This window comes from Barbus barbus, assembly GCF_936440315.1.
Source record: "Barbus barbus genome assembly, chromosome: 13".
NCBI classification, from domain to species: Eukaryota; Metazoa; Chordata; class Actinopteri; order Cypriniformes; family Cyprinidae; genus Barbus; species Barbus barbus.
Window position 1 is genome coordinate 31,448,645 of NC_136741.1, and position 21,722 is coordinate 31,470,366.

General features: G+C 36.6%; 1 protein-coding gene across 1 annotated transcript; it reads left to right on the forward strand.

Annotated features, from left to right (window-relative positions):
• Positions 1 to 11,381: 11,381 nt before the first annotated feature.
• LOC306879010 (transcription factor Sp7-like) lies at positions 11,382 to 14,601 on the forward strand (the record flags this gene model as incomplete). The annotated part of the gene is made up of 2 exons (XM_079431668.1): positions 11,382 to 11,405; positions 13,300 to 14,601. Exons 1-2 carry the CDS (start codon positions 11,385 to 11,387, stop codon positions 14,599 to 14,601), a joined length of 1,323 nt encoding a protein of 440 aa, XP_079287794.1. The 5' UTR covers positions 11,382 to 11,384.
• Positions 14,602 to 21,722: the final 7,121 nt, after the last annotated feature.

A 21,722-nucleotide genomic window follows, 5' to 3' on the forward strand; every position in this document is an offset into this window, starting at 1 on the left:
TTGAGGATATTCGACAGGTTTGCTATTCTGAGACGATTTTAGAACACATATTGTTTTCAGGTTTCATGCATCTTCTAGCAATGCGACATGTTTCTGTGTTATTTTGTTGTGTTCATAACAACTTAAAAGTCTAGTAGTGTGTGTGTGATCCTTGGTCGTTTAGCATGTGATGGCTAGTTTTTCTCTGTAACCATTTACAAAGTCCAAATGTACCAAGTGTTTCTAAATCTGTTCAGATTTTAAACGTTGTGTTGTGCTGTGATGTGATGCAGACAGCTGTTGGTACATTGAACAATTTCCTTCCAAATTACTCTGATGCATCCAGACATTGTACATGTAATTCTCATTATTCTCAGTGTTAATTAAAATCACTGCATCACTTTTATGCAAAACTGCCTGTAAGTACTTTAAAATTTAAATAAAATGATACAGTATTTATTTCGTAGTGCAGTTAATGATAATGTGACTTTGTGGGAATGCATTGTGGTAATGACAGTTTTACATGGACGCTCACTTACGCTCTTTCGATATGTGCAGAAAATAACAAATTACCTTTTTTATTTTTCTACTCCATGGCAAAAACAGATTTCCCCACATTTTGGGGTAAAATGTGCTTAATAGTAAGATACATTGTAATGATATTGGGGTAAAATGTGCTTATTTTTACATAAACGACTCGTGCACCTTCTATATGGCTGAATCTAATGAAAATGTGCAGAAAATAAATATGAAATTTTATTTTTGGTGTAGGACCTTCATCGTATTTTTCCTTCCAAATGATCATTGCTGCAATGCATCCAGACGTTCTCTTTATTCTCAATGTTGATTCAAAGTACTGTATCACTCTTTATTTCAATTGTGGTTATGAAAATTGAAGTAAAATGCGTAATGAAAATTGTAGTAATTTTGTGGTAAATTTTGCTTAATTGTAATAAAAATGTAGATGATTTTGAGGTAAAATGTGCTTAATTATAATGCAAATTGCAAAGTCAGCAAGTGTTTACTTGAGGCTCATTGCATCGTGTTTGTTTAGTACGCAGACAACTCGTGGCACATTTAACACTTTATTCCCAAATTGCTGTAATGCATCCACACTGTAATTCTCATTATTCTCAATGTTGATTCTGTATCACTTTATTTTAATTAACGTGGCTTTGTGGCTATGACAAGTTTGGTTGGACATATGCATAAAACATTTGAGAATCAGACAGAACGGTGAAATTCAGCATGCATGCGTGTGTTTTGTGCATTGCAGGTGGAGGGATGTGCAGAGGTGCATCTGTCTGTTCCTGCAGCTCCAGTAGGGGGCGTCGTTCACCAAGCTGGCCCGTGTGATGTGGCGTGGGTAGCTCGCGGTGGTTTTGGTCAGGCAGACTGGAGCCCTTGGGCGCTGGCATGCAGCTCAGCGTTCGGGAGGGGCCCCCTCAAAAACCATCTCCTCAGGGGCCACACCCACCGCGCTCGCTCTCTGTGGGGGACGGCGCGTTACTTCAAGCCAGGCCTCCGGATTTAGAGCGGCTCTGAGGCCGCTCGCCCCAGCCGGTGGAAGTCAAAAGCATTCGACTTTATTTTGGAGCCCAGACTGCGTGGCATTCGCTCGCTCCGAGCATCCGTATGCATGTCATTCACATGCACATCTGGGAAAGTCTGTTTACAGTCACTTCCTCCGCTCGAGTCTGGGACGACAAACCCAAACCGTCCTTGACCTAAACATCCAATGTCAGTTTCAGATGGTGGTCTTGACATTTATAGCGCTCCTGAGCGCATGAGTGAGACGGAACGGCCATACGGTGAGGAGGTGGAAAGAGCTTTAGACCCAGAATGCAGTGTTTTCTTATTTCACCACCGTCGCTGTGCTTTAGCTGCAGGGTGTGGGTGCAGCGCTGGGTGGTCCGAGCTCTCCTTGAGCGTCTGCTGTGGGTTTCTGACCTGCCGTGTTTTGTTTTGGTGTTTAAAGGAAGGGCTCTCTTTAGGTAAAATGTGCTTATTTTTACACGGGCCACTCGCTCGCGCTCTTTCTATATGGCTGAAAGTCATTAAAACGTGCAAAGTAAATACGAAATTTCCTTTTCCATAAAATGAGGGGATTTTCACAATATTTCTTTCATGAAAGTTAAGCACATTTAATGATTTCCTTCCAAATTCTCATTGATGCAATGCATCCAGACCTTTTAATTCTTATTATTCTCAATGTCGATTCAGTTAACTTGAAAATACTATAAAATGGTTTCAAATTACTTTATAATATAAATAACACCACATTACTTTCATATCACAGTAATAAGAAGGATACAGCCTATTTTTTGCATTGTGATTATAAATATTTTTAATGAAGCCTGTTTCCAACATGGAATAAAAACATTTAAAAAGTAATTACAATGATTTATCTCAAAATTCTGACTTTGTTTCTGAGTTTATGTCTCGCAGTTCTGTTTCTGTCATTGAATAAAAAATAAAAAAGGTAATTAATTATAACTTTATATCTCAACATTCTGACATTTTCTTGTAGTTTCAAGTTTCTATCTCACATTTCTTACTTTTCTTCTTGGAATTTCATCTTTCTATCTTGAACAGGCTTTCATACATTTTGGGAGTAAAATGTGCTTAATAGTAAAAAAATAAAAAATTATGATTTTGGGGTAAAATGTGCTTACTTTTACATGTACAGCTTGCTCACACTCTTTCATTATGGCTGAATCTCATGAAAATGTGTAGAAAAAAAATAATAAATTTTATTTTCCATAACATGATGGGTATTTTTAGTCTATTAAGATTTTTACCATATTTTTTCATGAAAGTTAAGAACATTTAATAATTTCCTTCCAAATTCTAATTTCTTCAGCGCATCCAGGTCTTTTCATTCTAATTACAGTTAGTGTTGATTCAAATTACTTTTTATTACAATTAACTTGAAAATTAAAATACTATAAACTGGTTTATAAATATTTTACAATATAAATAATACAGCATTTATTTCATTTAAATGTCATTGTGGTTATGAACATTTTGGGGTAAAATGTGCTTAATTGTAATAATTTTGGGGTAAAATGTGCTTAATTTGAATACTTTAGGGGTATATTGTGCTAAATTTGAATTAAAATGTGCTTAATTGAAATGAAAATAGTAAAGGAAGTCATAATGCATTTTTGTTTCTTATTGCAAAACATAATTTCTAATTTGATTTTGATTTTGGGGTGAAACATAGCATGTTCTTTCATGAGCTTCACCCATATTCTCGTCTTTATCTCCCTTCCTCTCTCCCTCCATGCTTTCTGAACTCTTGTTTTAAGACGTCTTCATTGCTCCTGTGTTTTGAGAGCGTTTCATGAGTGATGTTAAATCAGTTAAACTGATGATTTGTGGAGGACACTTGTGGTGGAGCTTACGGGGGTGGACGGCAGCAGTAGTGGTAACTCGGTGCCATGTTTAGTATAGTCTAGAGTGCTGAGTAACCAGTAATTCATAAAATTGGCCTCTTTGTTATGATCATACTGGCTCCTTCAGGCCCCACACAGTTTGACATCCAATTCATGAGTATTTCACTGTCTTCAGTTAATGACCTGCGTAAAGCACGACCAAAGCTGGGGTTTTTATTGCAGAAAAGTCTATTATAGATGATATTAAGCTTTTCCCTTTTTTATCCCATCTGACGGTCTTTCTCGCTTATTTTTCCATAGAAATTCCTGTTTCTGTGACCGCACGGTCTGGAAAAAGCCATCTCGCTGTGAGGCGAGTTTGTCCCTGACCCTGTATCTCCCTCTTACCACATTTCCATCTCCAAAGCCACTCACACACGTCTAATCATTTCACTTTTTCCTTGCGTGGCAGCGTTATTAAGCAGTTTAATTTGCTGAGGGTCCGGGCTCCGGGAGGAATTCAGGGAGAATTATTCCATTGATTCCCATTTAACCACAATGAAATCCTCGGTACTCTGATACGGAGACTAATGATGAAAGCATATAGACCTTAAAAACCCAAAACTGTAAAATTGGTCCAAAGTGAGTTATGCTAAAAGACCGTATATTCGTATATTTAATATCTGTAAACTGGCCAAAGATGCTGATATTTCAGCTAATGGTGCCGTCTTGGGTCGCAATGACTTTAAATGGATGTAAAAAGGAACGGCGCTCCAAAAAAAGTCAATTTGATTTATAAGGGTACTTTTTTGGAGAGCATTCAAATCCATGGCATTTGTGAATTACTGCTTGGTGAATGTTACGTACGCTGAAACATACATAAGCCATTCTCAAGTGCTGCTTCATGTTGTTCTGATTGGATCACAGTCAACAGGTAAGAAGAAAAAATGATAAATGCAAAAAAACAAATAAAATCTATTGGATCATGTCAACTGGTAAAAAGAAACTATTTTAAAATGCAAAAAATACTAATATAAGGCAATTTTTACTATTGGATCACAGTCAACAGGTAAAAATGGAAAATGTTGAATGCAAAAAATATGAATAAATTTAAGACCATTTTACTGTTTGATCACAGTCAACAGGTAAAAAGAAGCAATGGTAAAAGCTAAAAGTACTAATAAATGTATGTCCATTTTACTATTGAATCATGGTTAACAGGTAAAAATAAACAAAATATTAAATGCTAAAAATACTAATAAATTTAAGGCCATTTTTTATTGGATCACGGTCAACAGGTGAAAAGGATGAAAATATTAAATGCAAAAAATACTAATAAATTTAAGGCCATTTTTTTATTGGATCACGGTCAACAGGTGAAAAGGATGAAAATATTAAATGCAAAAAATACTAATAAATTTAAGCCCAGTTTACTGTTGAATCACATTCAACATGTAAAAAAGAAACAATGTTAAATGCATAAATACAACTTAATTTAAGGCCATAAAACAGCTGTGTATGCTCACCATTTGATGTGCACACTTGAATACATTTTTAACAATCTAAATTCATTTTTTGATTTTTAGGTTTGCATTAGAGTTTTTATCCAAAGCAAACTTTATTTATGTTTTTAAATTGATCTTTTATAGTATTTCAATTTATTACTTGCCATGAAAATAGCCAAGAAAGCTGGCATGGCGTTAAAACACCAACTAACCAACCAACCACGTGATGCCCAAAGTCAAATCTGGATCTTGAATCTGAACTGGTGGAGAACCGCTGATTTACACCAATGATGTAAATTATTAGGAAAAACCACTTCATAGCTGACACACGCCCTTCATTAACACAATAATCAACGGTGCTTTTACAAGCATTACCTCGCCCAGGAAGACATTTCAATGTAAAATGCAAAAATAGAAAAGATAAAAAACACAAAATGTTTTCCTTCAGTTTCCTTCTAAATCTCTAATTATAGATTGCTTTCGTGCCACTTTGAAGGAAGCTGTTAGTGGGGATCAAGCATTTACAGCTCCTCAGAGTGATAAAGGATATCCCAATAAACTACATCAGCGGCTCTTTATACGCCACTGCTGCACCTCTCCTTTCAATTTTAGCCTGTTCAGGGTGTGGGATTTCTGATCCTCAGAGGGAAATAGGAAAGCTATTAGGCCAAATGGGGAAACCACATGCAAATCATTGGGAAGGCAGTTCCCTCAAACTGCGCTGAAGCCTCCACATGTGGCACCGTGCTCCTCGGTTTATATCTTTGCGTGTTCAGTAAATTTTGTAAAGGCACACCCATTTGAACCTTAGTTTTTCACACTGATGATCATGTTTGTGTCCTGTATGTACTCAAATACATCTCATGTTTCATTCAAGCATCACCTTTGTCTCAGATTTCACTCCTTAAGTTCCTTGAAAGAAATAAAAGTATAGGCTTTTCATCTAGTAAGTGTATAAAGCTATAAAATAAATGTGGAGCAGCTTAGATCATTTGATGAGAATTGTTCATAATGAGATCATTTGATTGCAGACGTGACGAATCTGAGTTTAAGACGTTGTTGAGATCTTTTCCAAAACTCTAGAGGATACAAATGTGGTTTTCTGTTAATTACGTAATTGCTATTGAGCACAACAGAAAAACTCCATTAATATTCTCAATATGGAAATTGATTTTTAATGCTAACTGATAAACCATTGAACTGATAAACCACTTGTTGTGAGCTCTGGGGTTGTTAATCAATTGTGTATGCTTTTGTTGAACCCATCTGTTCACTTTAATTCAGCTTATTTTTAAAGTAAGTGAGTGAAAAACTACATTACCCATGATGCTGTAGAGAAGATTCCACCACTCACAGAGTAGCAGCCAGCAAAGCTCCGCCCACCGTAAATGGGTAAGCGAATCAGTGTCCTTAGACTTTCAAAATAGTTAAATATTTGAGCTTATATTAAAATACATTATTTATAGAGATACAATAAACAACTTTAAATGAATAATTTACATTTCTCCATCCTTTTTAATCTGATTATGTCATTTGCAATGCTTCATGGGGTCTTGCACCTTTGTCTTTTTATCCAATTTTCATCTACTTTTTGCTTCAAATTAAAGTTTGCAATATTGTCATTCTCCTCGTATCTGGTTGGTTTGATTCATGGCTTATATTGCTTTAATGAAGCCTTTCCTATGGGAAAAAATGACTGGGAAAAATACTTCCAGAAAGCAATGCCACTGAAAAAGAAAAAGGGCACTGTATTGTTATTTAATGTTAACTACATTCAAAATGCACAAGGCTGATTTGTGTTCTTTTTTATTGTATGTTTATTTGTAATGCAGTATGATAAAAGACAAATCAAGCAACAACAAAAACAAAAATTGACCGGCCAGGAGGCCACATTACAAGTCTACATTTCTTCTTCGATGAATCCTTGAATAATCTTCCAGTTTTAGCAACTCATGTCTTTGCATATGTTTCCATTAATTTGAGAAGTAAAGTCAAGGGATCAGATGAGCAGACGAGACCCGAGATAAATGCATGAGCGAACATTTATTAGGCCATCCCAGCAATTTGCAAATGCACATGCATTAGTATTTGGAAAATGATTCTTCACCTTTCACTCGACCTCCTCCAATTATAGTGCGTGGTATATTGATAAAATCACCCCAAAATCGCTTGATGAGCATATTTGTATTTTTAACTGATTTACTGGAGGAAACTGTGCATTTTAAATGTGTATACCTGCAAAACGTTTATTTTGTCACTGTTTAGTTTGCAGCCTTGTATGAAAGCCACAAAGCTGATTTCATATGGGCTTTAAATGGTTTTCCTATCTCATACCAGCATGGGAGAGTTTACTGCGTTATTTACTTCCACTAAAGTAGGACTGTGGATTACAGCTGCTAAGAGCTCCAAAAATGATCTAATCTAACATTTAAATCTGCCAATAAATCACTGTGTGGTCTTTACTGCAATGTTTCTGACAGCAGCATGATTCATGTCCTTAGAAATAACAGTGCCCCCTATGGCACCAATCTAATTAGCCAGTGCAGTTCAATACTATGATTGCTGAAATTAATGTGTTGCATGATTGTGCATGTGTGTATTTCATTTTGTGCTCGGCAAGGTAGAGACGCAGGGTCAGTTGAAGAGCAGACTGCTAAATATAGTCTGTGTGTTACTGTAAGGGCCAAACTCTCACAAACTACAAGCTTGCTCTGACCATGCCTTGTAATTGAGGGAGAAAATAAAGAATGAAATTACATGTTTATTTTTGAAAACAATTTTAATCTTCTCTCCCCTCATTTTGGAAAAAAAGCAACACCCACAAGGACACTCAAAACCAAGATGGGCTGTCGGAAGGCCGTTCCAACTGTTTATTCACTTGATGGATGTCTGTAAGCCAGAGCGAGACTCTTAACAGCTGACAGCTTCTGTGGTGCATGAACACTGAACTGAAATATGGAAAAATTAGGAAAGAAAGCAAAAAGGTATTTCAGTTGTGTATTTCAGAGTGAAAATGTAGTCAAAATCAAGAAAATATACAAATTGTAAATGAAGTTTATAGGCAAGGCTGTTAAAAGCATCTTTGACTTTCATGCACTTGGCTAAAAAATTATTAATTTTGCAAAAAACATTTTTTTAGGTTTCGAAACACAGAAGACTTTTTAATTGTTTTTAAGGGTTGATTATGAAAATGCAAAAAAGCCGGCACACCTGGGCTCCAAAGATACAAAAATTTTAATAACAGACTATAGCATAAAAACTTTTTTCTATTTTCATGATAAATTTTTTTACCAGGTTTTTCCAGGGATGTGCGTGCTTTTGTTTTGATTTTGTTTCAAGGCTTGATTACAATCGGTTTGCTGTTATTTCTCATAAGAAACTGTATAAAATCAGATTCAATTAGCTGAGATTTTGATATACTTATACTTTCTGCTCTGCATCTCATTACAGTCTTTGAAACCACCAACACCTCTTTAATAACAGGACTCTGTAAGATTCACTTGGTTTGATTGACATTGTTATTGAAATGCATATTCTTCAACTCTTGTGATAAAATACGATCAGAAATAGCATTTTTGCATCATTTTACAAAATTATTTTATCTGTGCTTAGAGTAATGTGTGAAAACATTTAGTTCTCAAAACTGCTTATGGGGAAAATCCTTATGTGCATGTCTGATTTTATCAATTCATTTCAATGGACACATCCTCGCACTTCTCCCATACATATATTCACATTAGAAAATCATTACCATTTTTGATCATAAGCAATCAAGCCCGATCTTTCTAGCATGTGACCATATGGAACCAATTAAAGGCATGAATGGCATTGGATGCACACAATATAACATTTGCATATGAAGTAAAAATTCCATATTGACATGAGTTTTTTTTTTAACTATAGATAGATATTTAAAAAAAATAATCTGTAAGTGGTTTTATAGCGCAGTAGACTGCGAAAATCGTCAATTTATGTATTTATACATTTTAATGAAAACAGGATTGTTATGGCATATTGGAGGTGTAGGCTAAATATAGCCTAGGGGCCTATGATAATGTGATAAGTAGCCTACAGATTGCAGTAGGCCTAAAGTCTAGTTCACGATTGCGCAGCTGTTGCTATGGTTACTCCGTACTTTCGCTAAAGTGATTTCTGTTCGCGAGCGAATAAATTTAGCTTTTTGCGGTGGTTTGAAAACACTGTTGAAAAGTATATATAAAACCTATATACACTTATATCTTAAAAGGCCTATATACACTTATATATAAAAGCAACACATTATTTTAAGACCCCCAAACTTTAATTAGGGGGATCAAACCCCCCATAATTCGTAAAATGATTTAAGGTCTCTCTCTCTCCCTCTCAATTCAATTCAATATTGTTTTATTGGCATGACTGTAAAAAATACAAAATTGCCAAAGCTTGAAATATATATAGAGAAATATAATAATAATGAAAATGTCAAAATAATAGAATAAAAACATTATAACAATATAAACTTAAATAAACAGTGTAACAAATAAGAACTTGTGTGAACATTTCATACCACAGTGTTTAACATATAAACACACAGGCTGAGGGTCACTGTGGTGGACATTAGGGAAACACACTGAGGTCAGACATAATACACACACACACACACACACGTTCACCTGCTGTCTCTCAGGCTGTGGCACACACACACACACACACACACACACACACACACACGTATCTCGCAGCCAGTGCTGCTATCTGTCCCTCTCCTAGTATGATCTTTATTTGTTCCTCTTCAGTCATGGCTGTAAAGTTATTTATGATGTTTGTGAATTTGTTGATGTATATGTCTCTGATTGATTTAAATGGGTAACAGTGAAGTAGGAAGTGTGTCTCTGTCTCACAGTGAACACACACTCTTTGCTCTCTGGGTAACCAGCTCTTTCTGTGTCTGCCGGTCTCGATGGCTAGTCTGTGCTCACTGAGCCTGTACTTGCTCAGGATCTGTCTCTGCTTTGTGTCTTTGACACTATATTCAGATATTCTTCATATTTTAATTTTATAGTTCGATAGACTTGTAATTTACTTTGTGTTTTGGTTTCTTGATCCCAATTTTCCATATATAAATTTTTAGATTGTTTGATAATCTGATTTATTTTGATGTTTGGGTGAGAAGCAGTGCTGGTCTGAGACTGGTTAGTGTTAGTAGAGTTAGTCAGGTTAGTACGTCTCAGAACCAGCTGACTGAGTGGACTCTTTTCAGGGTTCAGTTCTTGGGTTTGTAGTGCTTTAAAATGTAGCGATTCCGTGGGACTTGATTTTAGATGCATCCAGAATTTGAGCGATCTTTTTTGTATATTTATAATCAATGGGAAACGGCCTAATTCTGCCCTACATGCATTATTGGGTGTTCTCCTTTATAATTTTAGGATCATTTTGCAGAATTCTGTGTGTAGGGCTTCTGTTGGATGCCTGTCCCATCTAGTGTAGCTCTGATCACTGAGTGGACCCCAAACCTCACTTCCATACAACGCTATGGGCTGAATTACACTATCAAAGATTTTACACAAAATTGGAAGCGGTATTTCAATATTTTGGAATTTTTTCTTGATTGCATATAGAGCTCTTGGAGCTTTATCTTTGAGAGCATTCACTGCCGTACTGAAACTCCCCGATGCAGTGACGATCAGGCCGAGGTAAGTGTGTTCTAGGGCGGTGCTGCCTAGACTGAACTGGTATCTGTGTTCCTGACATCTGGGCTTTGTCTGAAAGCCCATAATGTTGGTCTTTTTGAGGGCCCAATTCTGGCAGTAGTTCTCCAGCAGGTCTAGGTGTTGCTGTAGTCCCTGTGGGGTGGATGACAGCAGCACTAGATCATCTGCGTACAGCAAAAGCTTGATATTTTTGTCTTGTAGAGTGAGTCCAGGGGCTGTAGACTGTTCCAGCTGCACCGCTAATTCATTAATGTAGATGTTGAACAGTGTTGGACTCAGGCTACAGCCCTGCCGTACTCCTCTCTTCTGGGAGAAGAGTTCTGTATGTTTGTTGCCAGTTCGTATTGCACATTTGTTGCTTGAATACATTGATTTAATAATGTCATAAACTTTACCCCCTACACCACTTTGTAAAAGTTTGTAATATAATCCGTCGTGCCAAATAGAATCAAATGCTTTTTTAAATCGACAAAGCATGCAAATATTTTTCAGTGTTTGGTCTGTTTTATGTGTTTATTGATTAGGGTGTGTAGGGTGTAAATGTGGTTCTATAATTAGGAAGAAAGCCAATCTGACTAGGACTCAGGACACCGTGTTCTCTCTCTCTCTCTCTCTCTCTCTCTCTCTCTCTCTCTCTCTCTCTCTCTCGCTCTCTCTCTCTGGCGGTTGTTCTAAGTCTCTTCGGTCTGCTGTCATTAGGAGGCGGGTCTCCCGGTATCCGGGTCTCCTCATAGAAGAGTCGCTGCGCTCCGGCGGAGTTTATTTCAATCAGACTCTGGACCGAGAGCTTCTCCTGCTTTTGGACTGAACTTCACAGGACTGCTTCCTCCGGCATGGCCGCGTCGATTCTGGAGGTATGGAAAGCACAGTCTGATGATCTCAGACCTGCGTATGTTTTCAGTCTGGTTTCTATAAATATGTATCAAGTAGGCTACGCGTATCAAACGAGGACTATATGGATGTTTTGTGCATTATTGGTTGGCACTGGCTTTCTTCTGATTCTGGTCACTCAGTAAAAGTCATTAGCTTGTGTATGAAGTTTAAAGTAGAATGAAAATAACTCGTTTTAGCTGTAATTGCATGAACTATGTGATATATAAAAATTTACAGAAAACACTGAAATTCAGTATATGTTGTCAGGAAGACTATGCTCTTAAATTCACAGTAAAAAGTAGGGTTTTGCATTCATTGAAGAGCCTTTGAAAGTTCTTCAATAACTTTTTATTCTGTAGTCCTTAATGGTGTTTAAGAAACTAGACACCAATACACTTATGTGAATAACCCATAATGAACTTAAAAGTTCTTGACTAAACCTAAGGAACCACTGAGGAACCTTTATTGTTTAGAGTGTAGGGTTTGTTGCAACACAACCAAAAAGCTTCCAAACTTATGACCAGATAGTCTAGATACTGAATTATGAAGAAAAAATTATAAAAGCTACGAGTCGAGGACATAAAACTTTTGCGGCAATGGTTTTGGATGTAGGCATCAAATTTAAGCTCCACGCGGTAATGGAGAGCAATTAACCTGGAAACGGGAGCAAAACCTTTGCCAAGATGAACCGCACACACTCAGAGGGAAATATCATCACACACTGTGCCTTACTCATTCATTTATCATCACTTCCCAACGGAAAATAGGGTAGACCACTGCCATTCCAAATGAAGCGAAGTCCAACCGTAGTCTGTGACTGTAAGGTGATGTTTGGACTTAACATCTTAAGTTAGGGTTGTGGGAATCCTAAAATGCCAATCTGCTTTCTAATTTAACATCCAAACGGAGAACATTTTGTCATTAAATCTTGAATTACTCATTGTTGACTGTAAACATGGTTACCACATGTTTTTCTGTGGCTGTGTTCATGCACTGGCATAAAGCATGATAAATACTTCGTGCTTGGATCAATGTGAGAATAATTGACCATCTTTGATTTCTAAATGTTTTATTCCTGTGCATTTGTTTAAATGCACAGCTGACACATTGATTGACAACACAATTGTTTGTTCTTCCAAACAATATTATATTGTTGCCTGTTTTTCACAGACGGATGGTCACTATAGAGATGTAAACATGTTAAACAGGAACTCTATGTGTGGTGACATTAATTATTGTGTTGTCAACGCTGGTGCATATTTCTGTCTAGACTAATAGCGCAGGAAGGATGTTTGCACAACCTCTTTTATGCTTGAGAACATTATGATGGCTAGTCAAATCAAAATTTATTCAGACACCTTCAACATTTCTCACATTATCACAGTTTATTCGGTTTAGAAAATGGTAATACAATATGACAAGAACTCAGAGTTAAACTGTGTCAGAACAAATTCACCTTGATAATGGCAGATAACTTTGATAGAAAGGTATGTAATGGATTACAATCAATCAAAAAATGATTCAGCTGCACAATTATATAATTCCAGTTTAGCTCAACCAGTTACCAAGCAATGCTTAATCTCGTTCAGTCTGTGGAGTAAAAAGGTCACATTAGCAATTAAAGAAAAACACAGTCAGGTCAAAGTGTCTAAATATTATTTGATCCCAAAGTTTACTGGTAGTCCACTGTATGAGGAATTTTTGGGTTTAATATATCACAGCTCACTTTATTTCTCTATCCTCACTTACATAAATGAACTATAGTGTCCTGCACCCACTAGTAAAAAAATATCTGGTGTCTGAATAATTTTTGGTTTGACTGTATGCAACTTAAAGCAACATAGATTGCATTCTGATCTCTTATTGTCTTCTTAGGAGGAAACACGTTATGGATCCAGTCCCTTGGCTATGCTAACTGCCACCTGCAACAAGTTTGGAAACACCAGTCCAGTCCGAGACTCCGCCACGCCCGGTAAAGCGGGAAACACGGTACCAGTTAAGAGAGCCTACAGCATGACCTCTGAACTCCAGAGCCCTAAGAATATCGTCCGAGGAAATGAGGGCGTCGCAGACTCTTACAGCGGCTCCTTTAGCTCCGCCGGGGGTTTGCTAACCCCAACCGGCAGCCCTCCTCCTGCTCCCACGGGAGCGTACGGCTCCGAGTACAACCCGTTCTCCAGTTTCCAAACCTCCAGTGCCTCTCAGGACCCTTCACTCCTGGGGACCAAAGCCACAGCGGACTGCCTGACCAGCGTCAACACCTACTTGGACATGACGCATCCCTATGGCTCCTGGTACAAGGGCATCCATCCCGGGATCACGGCTGCTCCTGCAAACGCAACATCTTCATGGTGGGATGTCCATACCAACTCAAACTGGCTAAGCACTGGACAACCTCAACCTGAGAGCCTCCAACCCGTCGCTCCTCAAGCATCCCTCAATTCCCAGATGCCTAGTTACACTACCGATTTTACGTCTTTAAATCCGGCGCCGTATCCGTCTGTAGGCTTGAGCTCGCTCCAGTCTTCCCAGCACATGCTCCCTCAGGACATGTACAAGCCCAAACACGTCCCAACTTCTGGAATCCTGGACAATTCCATGGGGCTCAAACCGGCTCGGGGATCTCCCGGATACACCGGCGGATCTACAACCGGAAGGTCTTCTTGCGATTGCCCGAATTGCCAAGAGTTGGAGAGGCTTGGCGCCTCGGCTGCATCCCTGCGCAAGAAACCCGTCCATAGCTGCCACATTCCCGGCTGTGGGAAGGTTTATGGCAAGGCTTCGCATCTCAAAGCCCACCTGCGTTGGCACACAGGCGAACGACCCTTCGTCTGCAACTGGCTCTTCTGCGGAAAGCGGTTCACTCGCTCAGACGAGCTGGAGCGCCACGTCCGCACCCACACTCGAGAAAAGAAGTTCACTTGTCTCCTGTGCAATAAGCGCTTCACGAGAAGCGACCATCTCAGCAAACATCAGAAAACCCACACGGAAGCCAGCCTGCAAGCGAAGGGTCCGGAAGAGGAGGCAGAGCCCAGAGCGACCGAGGAGCCGACTGATTCCGGTAAAGTGGCTCCTCAGGGGCCCGCCGGTGGCATGCAGGACCCAACGGTTGGCGGAGACGAAAAAAGCAGCACAGGGAACGGTGTAGACGGCAGCAGCGGGCTGCTGGAGATATAAAAGCGCTGTGTGAGGACTCGGATGAAGACTCTGACAAGTGGAGCTACTGTTGCATTGGTGCTAAGCTGCGTATGAAATGAAATCCTGTGTTTTATTATGCAGTCTGTTTTTAGGAACTAGTGGAATGTGCTCCACGGAGAGCAGCGTATCATGAACATTTTCTTGACTGGGAGAAATTAATTACACTACCAGTCAAAAGTTTTTGAACAGTAAGATTTTTAATGTTTTTAAAGTCTATTCTGCTCACCAAACCTGCATTTATTTGATTCAAGTACAGCAAAAACAGAAAAAAAGTAAATATTTTTAATATTTAAAATAACTGTTTTCTTTTTGAATATATTAAAAAATTTAATTTATTCTTGTGATCAAAGCTAACTTTTCAGCATCATTACTCCAGTCCTTCAGAAATCATTCTAATATGCCGATTTGCTGTTTAAGAAACATGTATTATTATTATTATTATCAATATTTAAAACAGTTAAGTACATTTTTGTTAGGATTCTTTAATGAATAAAAAGTTCCAAAGATCAGCATTTATCTGAAATAAAGGCTTTTGTAACATTATACACTATACCATTCAAAAGCTTGGAGTCAGTATAATTTTCTTTTTTTGGGGTATAAATTAATACTTTTACTTAGCAAGGATGCTTTAAATTGATCAAAAGTGATGATAAAGACATTTATAATGTTACAAAATATAAATGCTGTTCTTCTGAACTTTCTATTCATTAACAAAACCTGAAAAAATTCTACTCATCCGTTTTCAACTTAATAATAATAATAATAATAAATGTTTTTCTGAGCAGAAAATCTGAATATTAGAATGATTTCTGAAGGATCAAGTGACTGGAGTAATGATGCTAAAATAATTTAGCTTTTATCACAGGAATAAATAACATTTAAAATATATTCAAATAGAAAACAGTTATTTTAAATAGTAAAAATATTTCAAAATTGTACTGTTTTTGCTGTATTTTGGATCAGGCTTCGTGAGCAGAAGAGAATTCTTTAAAAATCGTACTGTTCGAAAACTTTTGACTGATAGTGTACAAAGAACTTCAGACACATGTTTGTCTGGAGAGGCCTACATTTTGGGGAGTATTTTAAAATGTTTTAATGTCTACAAATGATTATTGAATTATTTCTTATTCTTTGTTTTAGATTCCTTCTTTTTGACAACTTTTAGGGGCGGCTGTTGTTGTCAGCAGAGCATCTGACATTCAGGCTTTCGATCGATGCACATTTCATCCTGTTTTTATTTCATTCAAATTGATTTCTTTATTTTTTTTAATCCTGAATGCTTTCTTGAGGACTCATTACTTTGATAAAACTGATCAGGAGGCAAAGAGGCAATCTGGTGTACAGTGAACCGTTTTCTTTTATTTCATTACTGGTCCTGTCGCTTCTCATTGTTTTATTTAATTTCCTATTTACATAAAATCTAATTTATGTTTTAAATTATGAGACAATGTTGTGTTTCACTGGTTTTGCTGAATGGAGGTAGACCATGAAGCGAGTCATTTATGAATAAATTAAGTCTTCTCATTCATGTGATGGTTTTATTTATTTTTTAATTTGGATGAATTAATTTAAAGGTCTTTTGACTCTGAATATTATAAGCAGATTTTTAGAACAGAATTTAAATGTTAAGAAAGACATTATGTATGAAATATCATTTTTTGAAGTAAAATCCTAAATAATTGTGGAAATAAGATCAGTGGGCAGATTTCTATGAACTGATTACAGTAAAAGTCAAACTTAAAGCATATACAGTAATTTAGTTAAGCATTCAAACCACCGTATGTGGCTGTGCAAAGCAGTAGAGTTTTACATTTTTATGTTTATTTGTTTCATAACAATTTTCAAGAACATCTCGGGTCCCATTTCACCCTTAAATCAAAAGAAAAATATATATTACGCTTATATTATATTACCAAATATTCTCCAACTATACCAAATATATTACCAAAATTTAACCTAATATTATTAGGACCATAATTTGAATTTTTAGCACATTTCCCCTCAAATTATCATTACTGTAATACAAAAAAAATGTATAATACTAATGGAATAAAGTCAGTGGTATAGTATGTATCATTTATTTTAATGAACTGTGATGCAAAACATCTCAATGACCCTAATTAGCTTAATTCTCTATATGCAAATATATAATTTTGTGTTTCTTGACATTTTGGGTTGAAATGTGACCTGCAGATGTTTTCATGAGATTCCTTCACATTTATTCATGATACATCTGTTTTTAATATATTACACCATCTAAATGACCAAAAACCTGCATGCTGCATACAGAAAATACTGAAATATTCACGGTTTGTGTAAAAAACAACATCTTTATGTTCAGCCAAATGCCATGTTGTGAGGTTTGGCCTGAAAATGCTTGTTTCGGTATCACACCAGCATATTGAATCCATAGACGCTGCATGTGGGATGTCATAAATCAAATGTATGATGCTCAGAATAAGTTGACCACAAAGTGTGAGTAAAACCTTTTTTCTCCAGAAATGAAGTGTCATTGCTTTGAATGTTTGGCCCGTGACTAATGGATCGTGAAGGGAAAGAATATAAAGCCAGATATGTTTTCCTCATGCCATCAAGCTCCCATATATTCTTTGAGTTTCTCTGCTCTTTGCTCCTGCTCTGTCATTCGTACTGTCTTACGGCTCAACAAATGCTTTAATTAGTTTTTCAGCACAAACAAAGCAGAGCTCTCAGTCTCACAAAGAGTCTCTCAGAACGCCACTCGAGGAAATTAAACCTCCCCCGCTGTCTGCGAGGACCAATTACCCCCACCGGCCCCACCGGCGGACAATTACCCCACATAACGCTGCAGGACGGCCAGCACGGGGCAGGAGATGACCGGAGGAGACGACTGACCACTCAAGAGAGGAAATGATCAAGTCCTTATACACTGAGGGTTTTTACATTTTATTAACTTATTTAATTTTAATATATTTTATTTTATTGCAGTGCTTGAGAGGAAGCATTTTATACTTAAAAAATATATATTTTTGTTTTTGTTTTTCTAAAGCTTATACTTTCATGAAATTTAGTTTTATGACATTTTCCCACGTGCATTGTGAGAATGTTCCACATTCGGAATCTTAAGAAGGTGTCAACATGTTTGAATATGGAATTTACATTGAAATTGAATTTTTTTTTATTTTATTTTATGTTTTTTATTTTATGAGAGAAGAGACTCCTTATACAGTGAGGGTTTTTTATTTATTTATTTTTCATTTATTTTATTTTATTTCAGTGCCTGTGCGGAAGCATTTGAAATTGTGCTTCTTTGCAATTAATTCAGCTCATGTGTGCATTGTTTTTTTATATTTTTGGTTTTTATAAACCTTTTTTTTTTTTTTTTTATGAAATTTAACTTTAAAGTTTTACATCTTCCCACATATAATGTTACACTTCTTTTTTTCTTCTTTTTTTTTTGCTGTTTTTATTCTATTTTATGAAATATAAATATATGCAAATAAAACACATTATTGGTATACATAAATAAATACTATTTCAGTTTTTCTACCTCAAAAGTTCAATATATTACTTTCCTTTTCTTTGTATTTATTTGTGAAATCTAGCAATTTCTGAGTGCAAAGTGTATCTACAACAATTTTTTTTCCCCAGTGAATTTTGGCGTCAACAAGTTTGCATACAGAATTGTAATTGCACTTTTTCCTTTTTATTTTATATTTTACGTAGTAAAGATTTTGAAACACAGCAATGGGCTTTTCCTGTATGAGATCAAGTCTGTGTGAATTATAAAAATGACGAGATGCAGGTGAAGGCGAGCTACTGAAAACAGCAAAAGCTGTGAGATCCGGAAGCGTTGCACACATCGCAGACTTTATTTATATGATCAAATGCATGCATCGCCCCTCATACAGTGCGCTCCCTTCTCATCGACTCCTCTTTGACTCGGGATGTATGGTTCTAATTTACTGGCTCTAATGAGCTGGAGCTGAGGTCAGCTGGTATAAAGCATCCCGGGGCCGGCTCTGTCATCAGGGCCTGACATGTTTATGGTGGTCTAAAGTGGGCTGGCGGTCGCGTCCGCAGCTTTAAAGGCCTGGCCGGGCGGGCGGAGGGTTGGGTGGGGTGTGCGTCCGTGGGTGGGGGTGTAGCAGCTTTATATGGGGGGTACAGGAGGGTCCGTGGCTTCTGACTATTATTTTTGAACTTTTATACTCCCCTGTGGTGGCGGTAACTTTGTTTTATTTTTGTATCTTTACGTTGGAGGGGGAAAAAAAGGAAAGACGAGGATCTGCCTCGAATGAAGCCATAAAAAGATAAATATACTCAGGGCCATGAGAGAGAGAGAAAAAGAGAAGAAAAGAGAAGATGACAGGAAAAGAGGGAAGCACAAACTCCTCCCGTTCATCCCCCTCAAACGCGACTCTCAGATGGTCAGTGGATAAATATGAGCTTGAGTTTTACTGTTTCTTGCACACACGTTGGTGTGAGGGGTTGCAGTACAGTTGCCTAGTTGTTGTTGTGCTTTAGTCTTTCTTTAGGTGCTCAAGCACAGACAGTGTAGGATACTTACATACAGAAAATACGGCTATGATTGTGGTATGGGTCCAATTGACCCTGATTCAATATAATTCACCAAAAATAAAAAAACTATTCAATTAAATTAAAAACATAATAAGTTAATTTAAAAAACAGTATTTTTGAAAACATTTTAACACCATTGACTCAGCCAAACTGTTCACCGTCAACGCAGTGTAAATTTCTTCAGATAAAAGCATCTGTCAAATGCGTAAATGTAAAAAGAAATATATGGGTAAGAAACTGACTTGACAAAATACATGTTTTTGGTGAGTTTCATGCCATTAAGCATGAAATTAATAATCATAACAGAATTTTTTTATGCACATTTCATGAGTGTCAAAACTTTGCATGCATGTTCATGATCATAAATAAGAAAAAGTCACAAAATATCAAGAATAAAATCATTAACCAGTATTTTCAAAAACTCAAAAACCGAGGCAAATTGACCCGCAAGGGTTAAAACTAATGCATCCAAAATAAAAGTTTTTGTTTACATACTATATGTATGTGTGCTGTGTATATTTATTATGTATATATAAATACAAACACATGCATGTATATATTTAAGAAAAATATATCTTTATATATTAAATATATTTATATATAATGTAATAATATAAATATTTTCAATATATATACTGCATGTGAGTGTATTTACATATACATAATAAATAAACACAGCACACATACATATAGTGTGTAAACAAAAACTTTTATTTTGGATGCGATTAATCGCGATTAATCATTTGAAAGCACTAAAACATATGTTTTAGGGTCTGAAACCCTCTAAAGTATGAGCAACAGAACCAGTGCTGCTCGACTGAACAAACACCACTGATTAACTGTGTTTGCATGCATTTACAGCTAAAAGATTAAAAGATGAAGTTTGCCTTCTGTCTGATTGTGTTGTAGTCGATTAAAGCGGTAACAATGGCCCTCACACTCATCTACAGGCCTTTATTTCCCCTCAGGACGCCCTCGGGAGCGGGAGAGGCAGATTTCCACAGGTGTGCACAGGACAGGTGAGCGCCTCATTGTTTTAGGGCTCTCGAGGGCCGTGACGCCTCGGGCTCTGCTGCATCTAACAATGGCTGCAAAACAAATGATGAAGGAGAAGAGGAGAGAAACCCGGGTAACCTAAAACAAGAAACTGAGGTCGGGGAAGGTCAGATGGAAAACTGATTAAGAAAAAGGAAAGAGAGCATTCAGTTTGGCAACACAAATGAAGATTGATCATCATTAGCTCATTTAAATTAACTGTGTTGGCAACGGCCTGGTGAATAGAAGCACTTATCTGAGCCTTTACGGGCTCCAGTCTGTAACTGAACTCGCTGCTGTCCTGAAATGTATCAAACGCACCACTAAATGGACCAATTCTGTTTATAGGAACTGTGGGCAGGCTGTGGCAGACTCCATGCCCCTGTAAAAAGATAATATGTTCCCTATTAAATGTCCCCTGGATGACAAATTGCTTCCAGAAAAAAAGAAATGGAAGTGAGGGAAATGAGCTGTGACATTTTAAAATAGACATCCACTCTTAATTCCTTGAGTTTATAATTCTAGACGTTTTATACTTCCTTGTTGTCACAAGTTTTACACTCATCTATTCACTTAATGAGCATTTGTCTTCTTCCATTCTTAAAGCTACAAAAGTAGTTTTTTCCACATTTATTTTGGAGCTTTTGCTTTTTCAGAAAGCAAACAAATGCAAAACGAAGATAAATAAAACATTTCATAACCTTTGAAGGACTACAGAAGATCGTTTCTGCCACAGAATAAAAAATTAAGATAATTTTAAAAGGTCATTAAATTAAAAATACTTTTTAATAACAATTCTGAGAAAGAAAAAAATCAAAATTGCGATATAAACTCTATAATATTAAATAAAAGTCTGAATTGTGAGATATAAATTCTATAATTGTAAGAAAAAATTAAGTGCCAGGCCGTTGCCAACGCAATTAATATAAATGAGCTTATGATGATCAATCTTCATATGTATTGCCAAACTTTATATCTCACAATTACAATAAAAAATAAAGATCATATCTCACAATTACAACTTTCTTCTCGCAATTCTGAGAACAAATGATAAATTGCAAGAACAAAGTCTGAATTGTGAGATATGAAGTCATATATATATATATATATATATTTTTTTTTTATCATTCGGACAGATAATGCTGTAACAAAATGCAAACTTGTAAATATTAATTCAAGTATAAACTAAAATAATAATAGGATTTGAATTACTATTATAACTTATAATAATAACTAAAGAGATAAAACCATATCATTGTGACTACTGTCAGCCATCTAATACTTTAGGCACAGTATTAATTATATTAAAGTTTAATTCTGTTGTTGTTTGCTATCGTCATGATACCGTTAGGCCTATAACTGTCGTGTTCTAATGCCCTGAAATAACATCTGTGACCCTGGAGCACAAAAGCAGTCATGAGTAACACAGGTATATTTGTAGCAATAGACAACAATACATTGTATGGATCACAATTATACATTTCTCTTTTATGACAAAAAACATT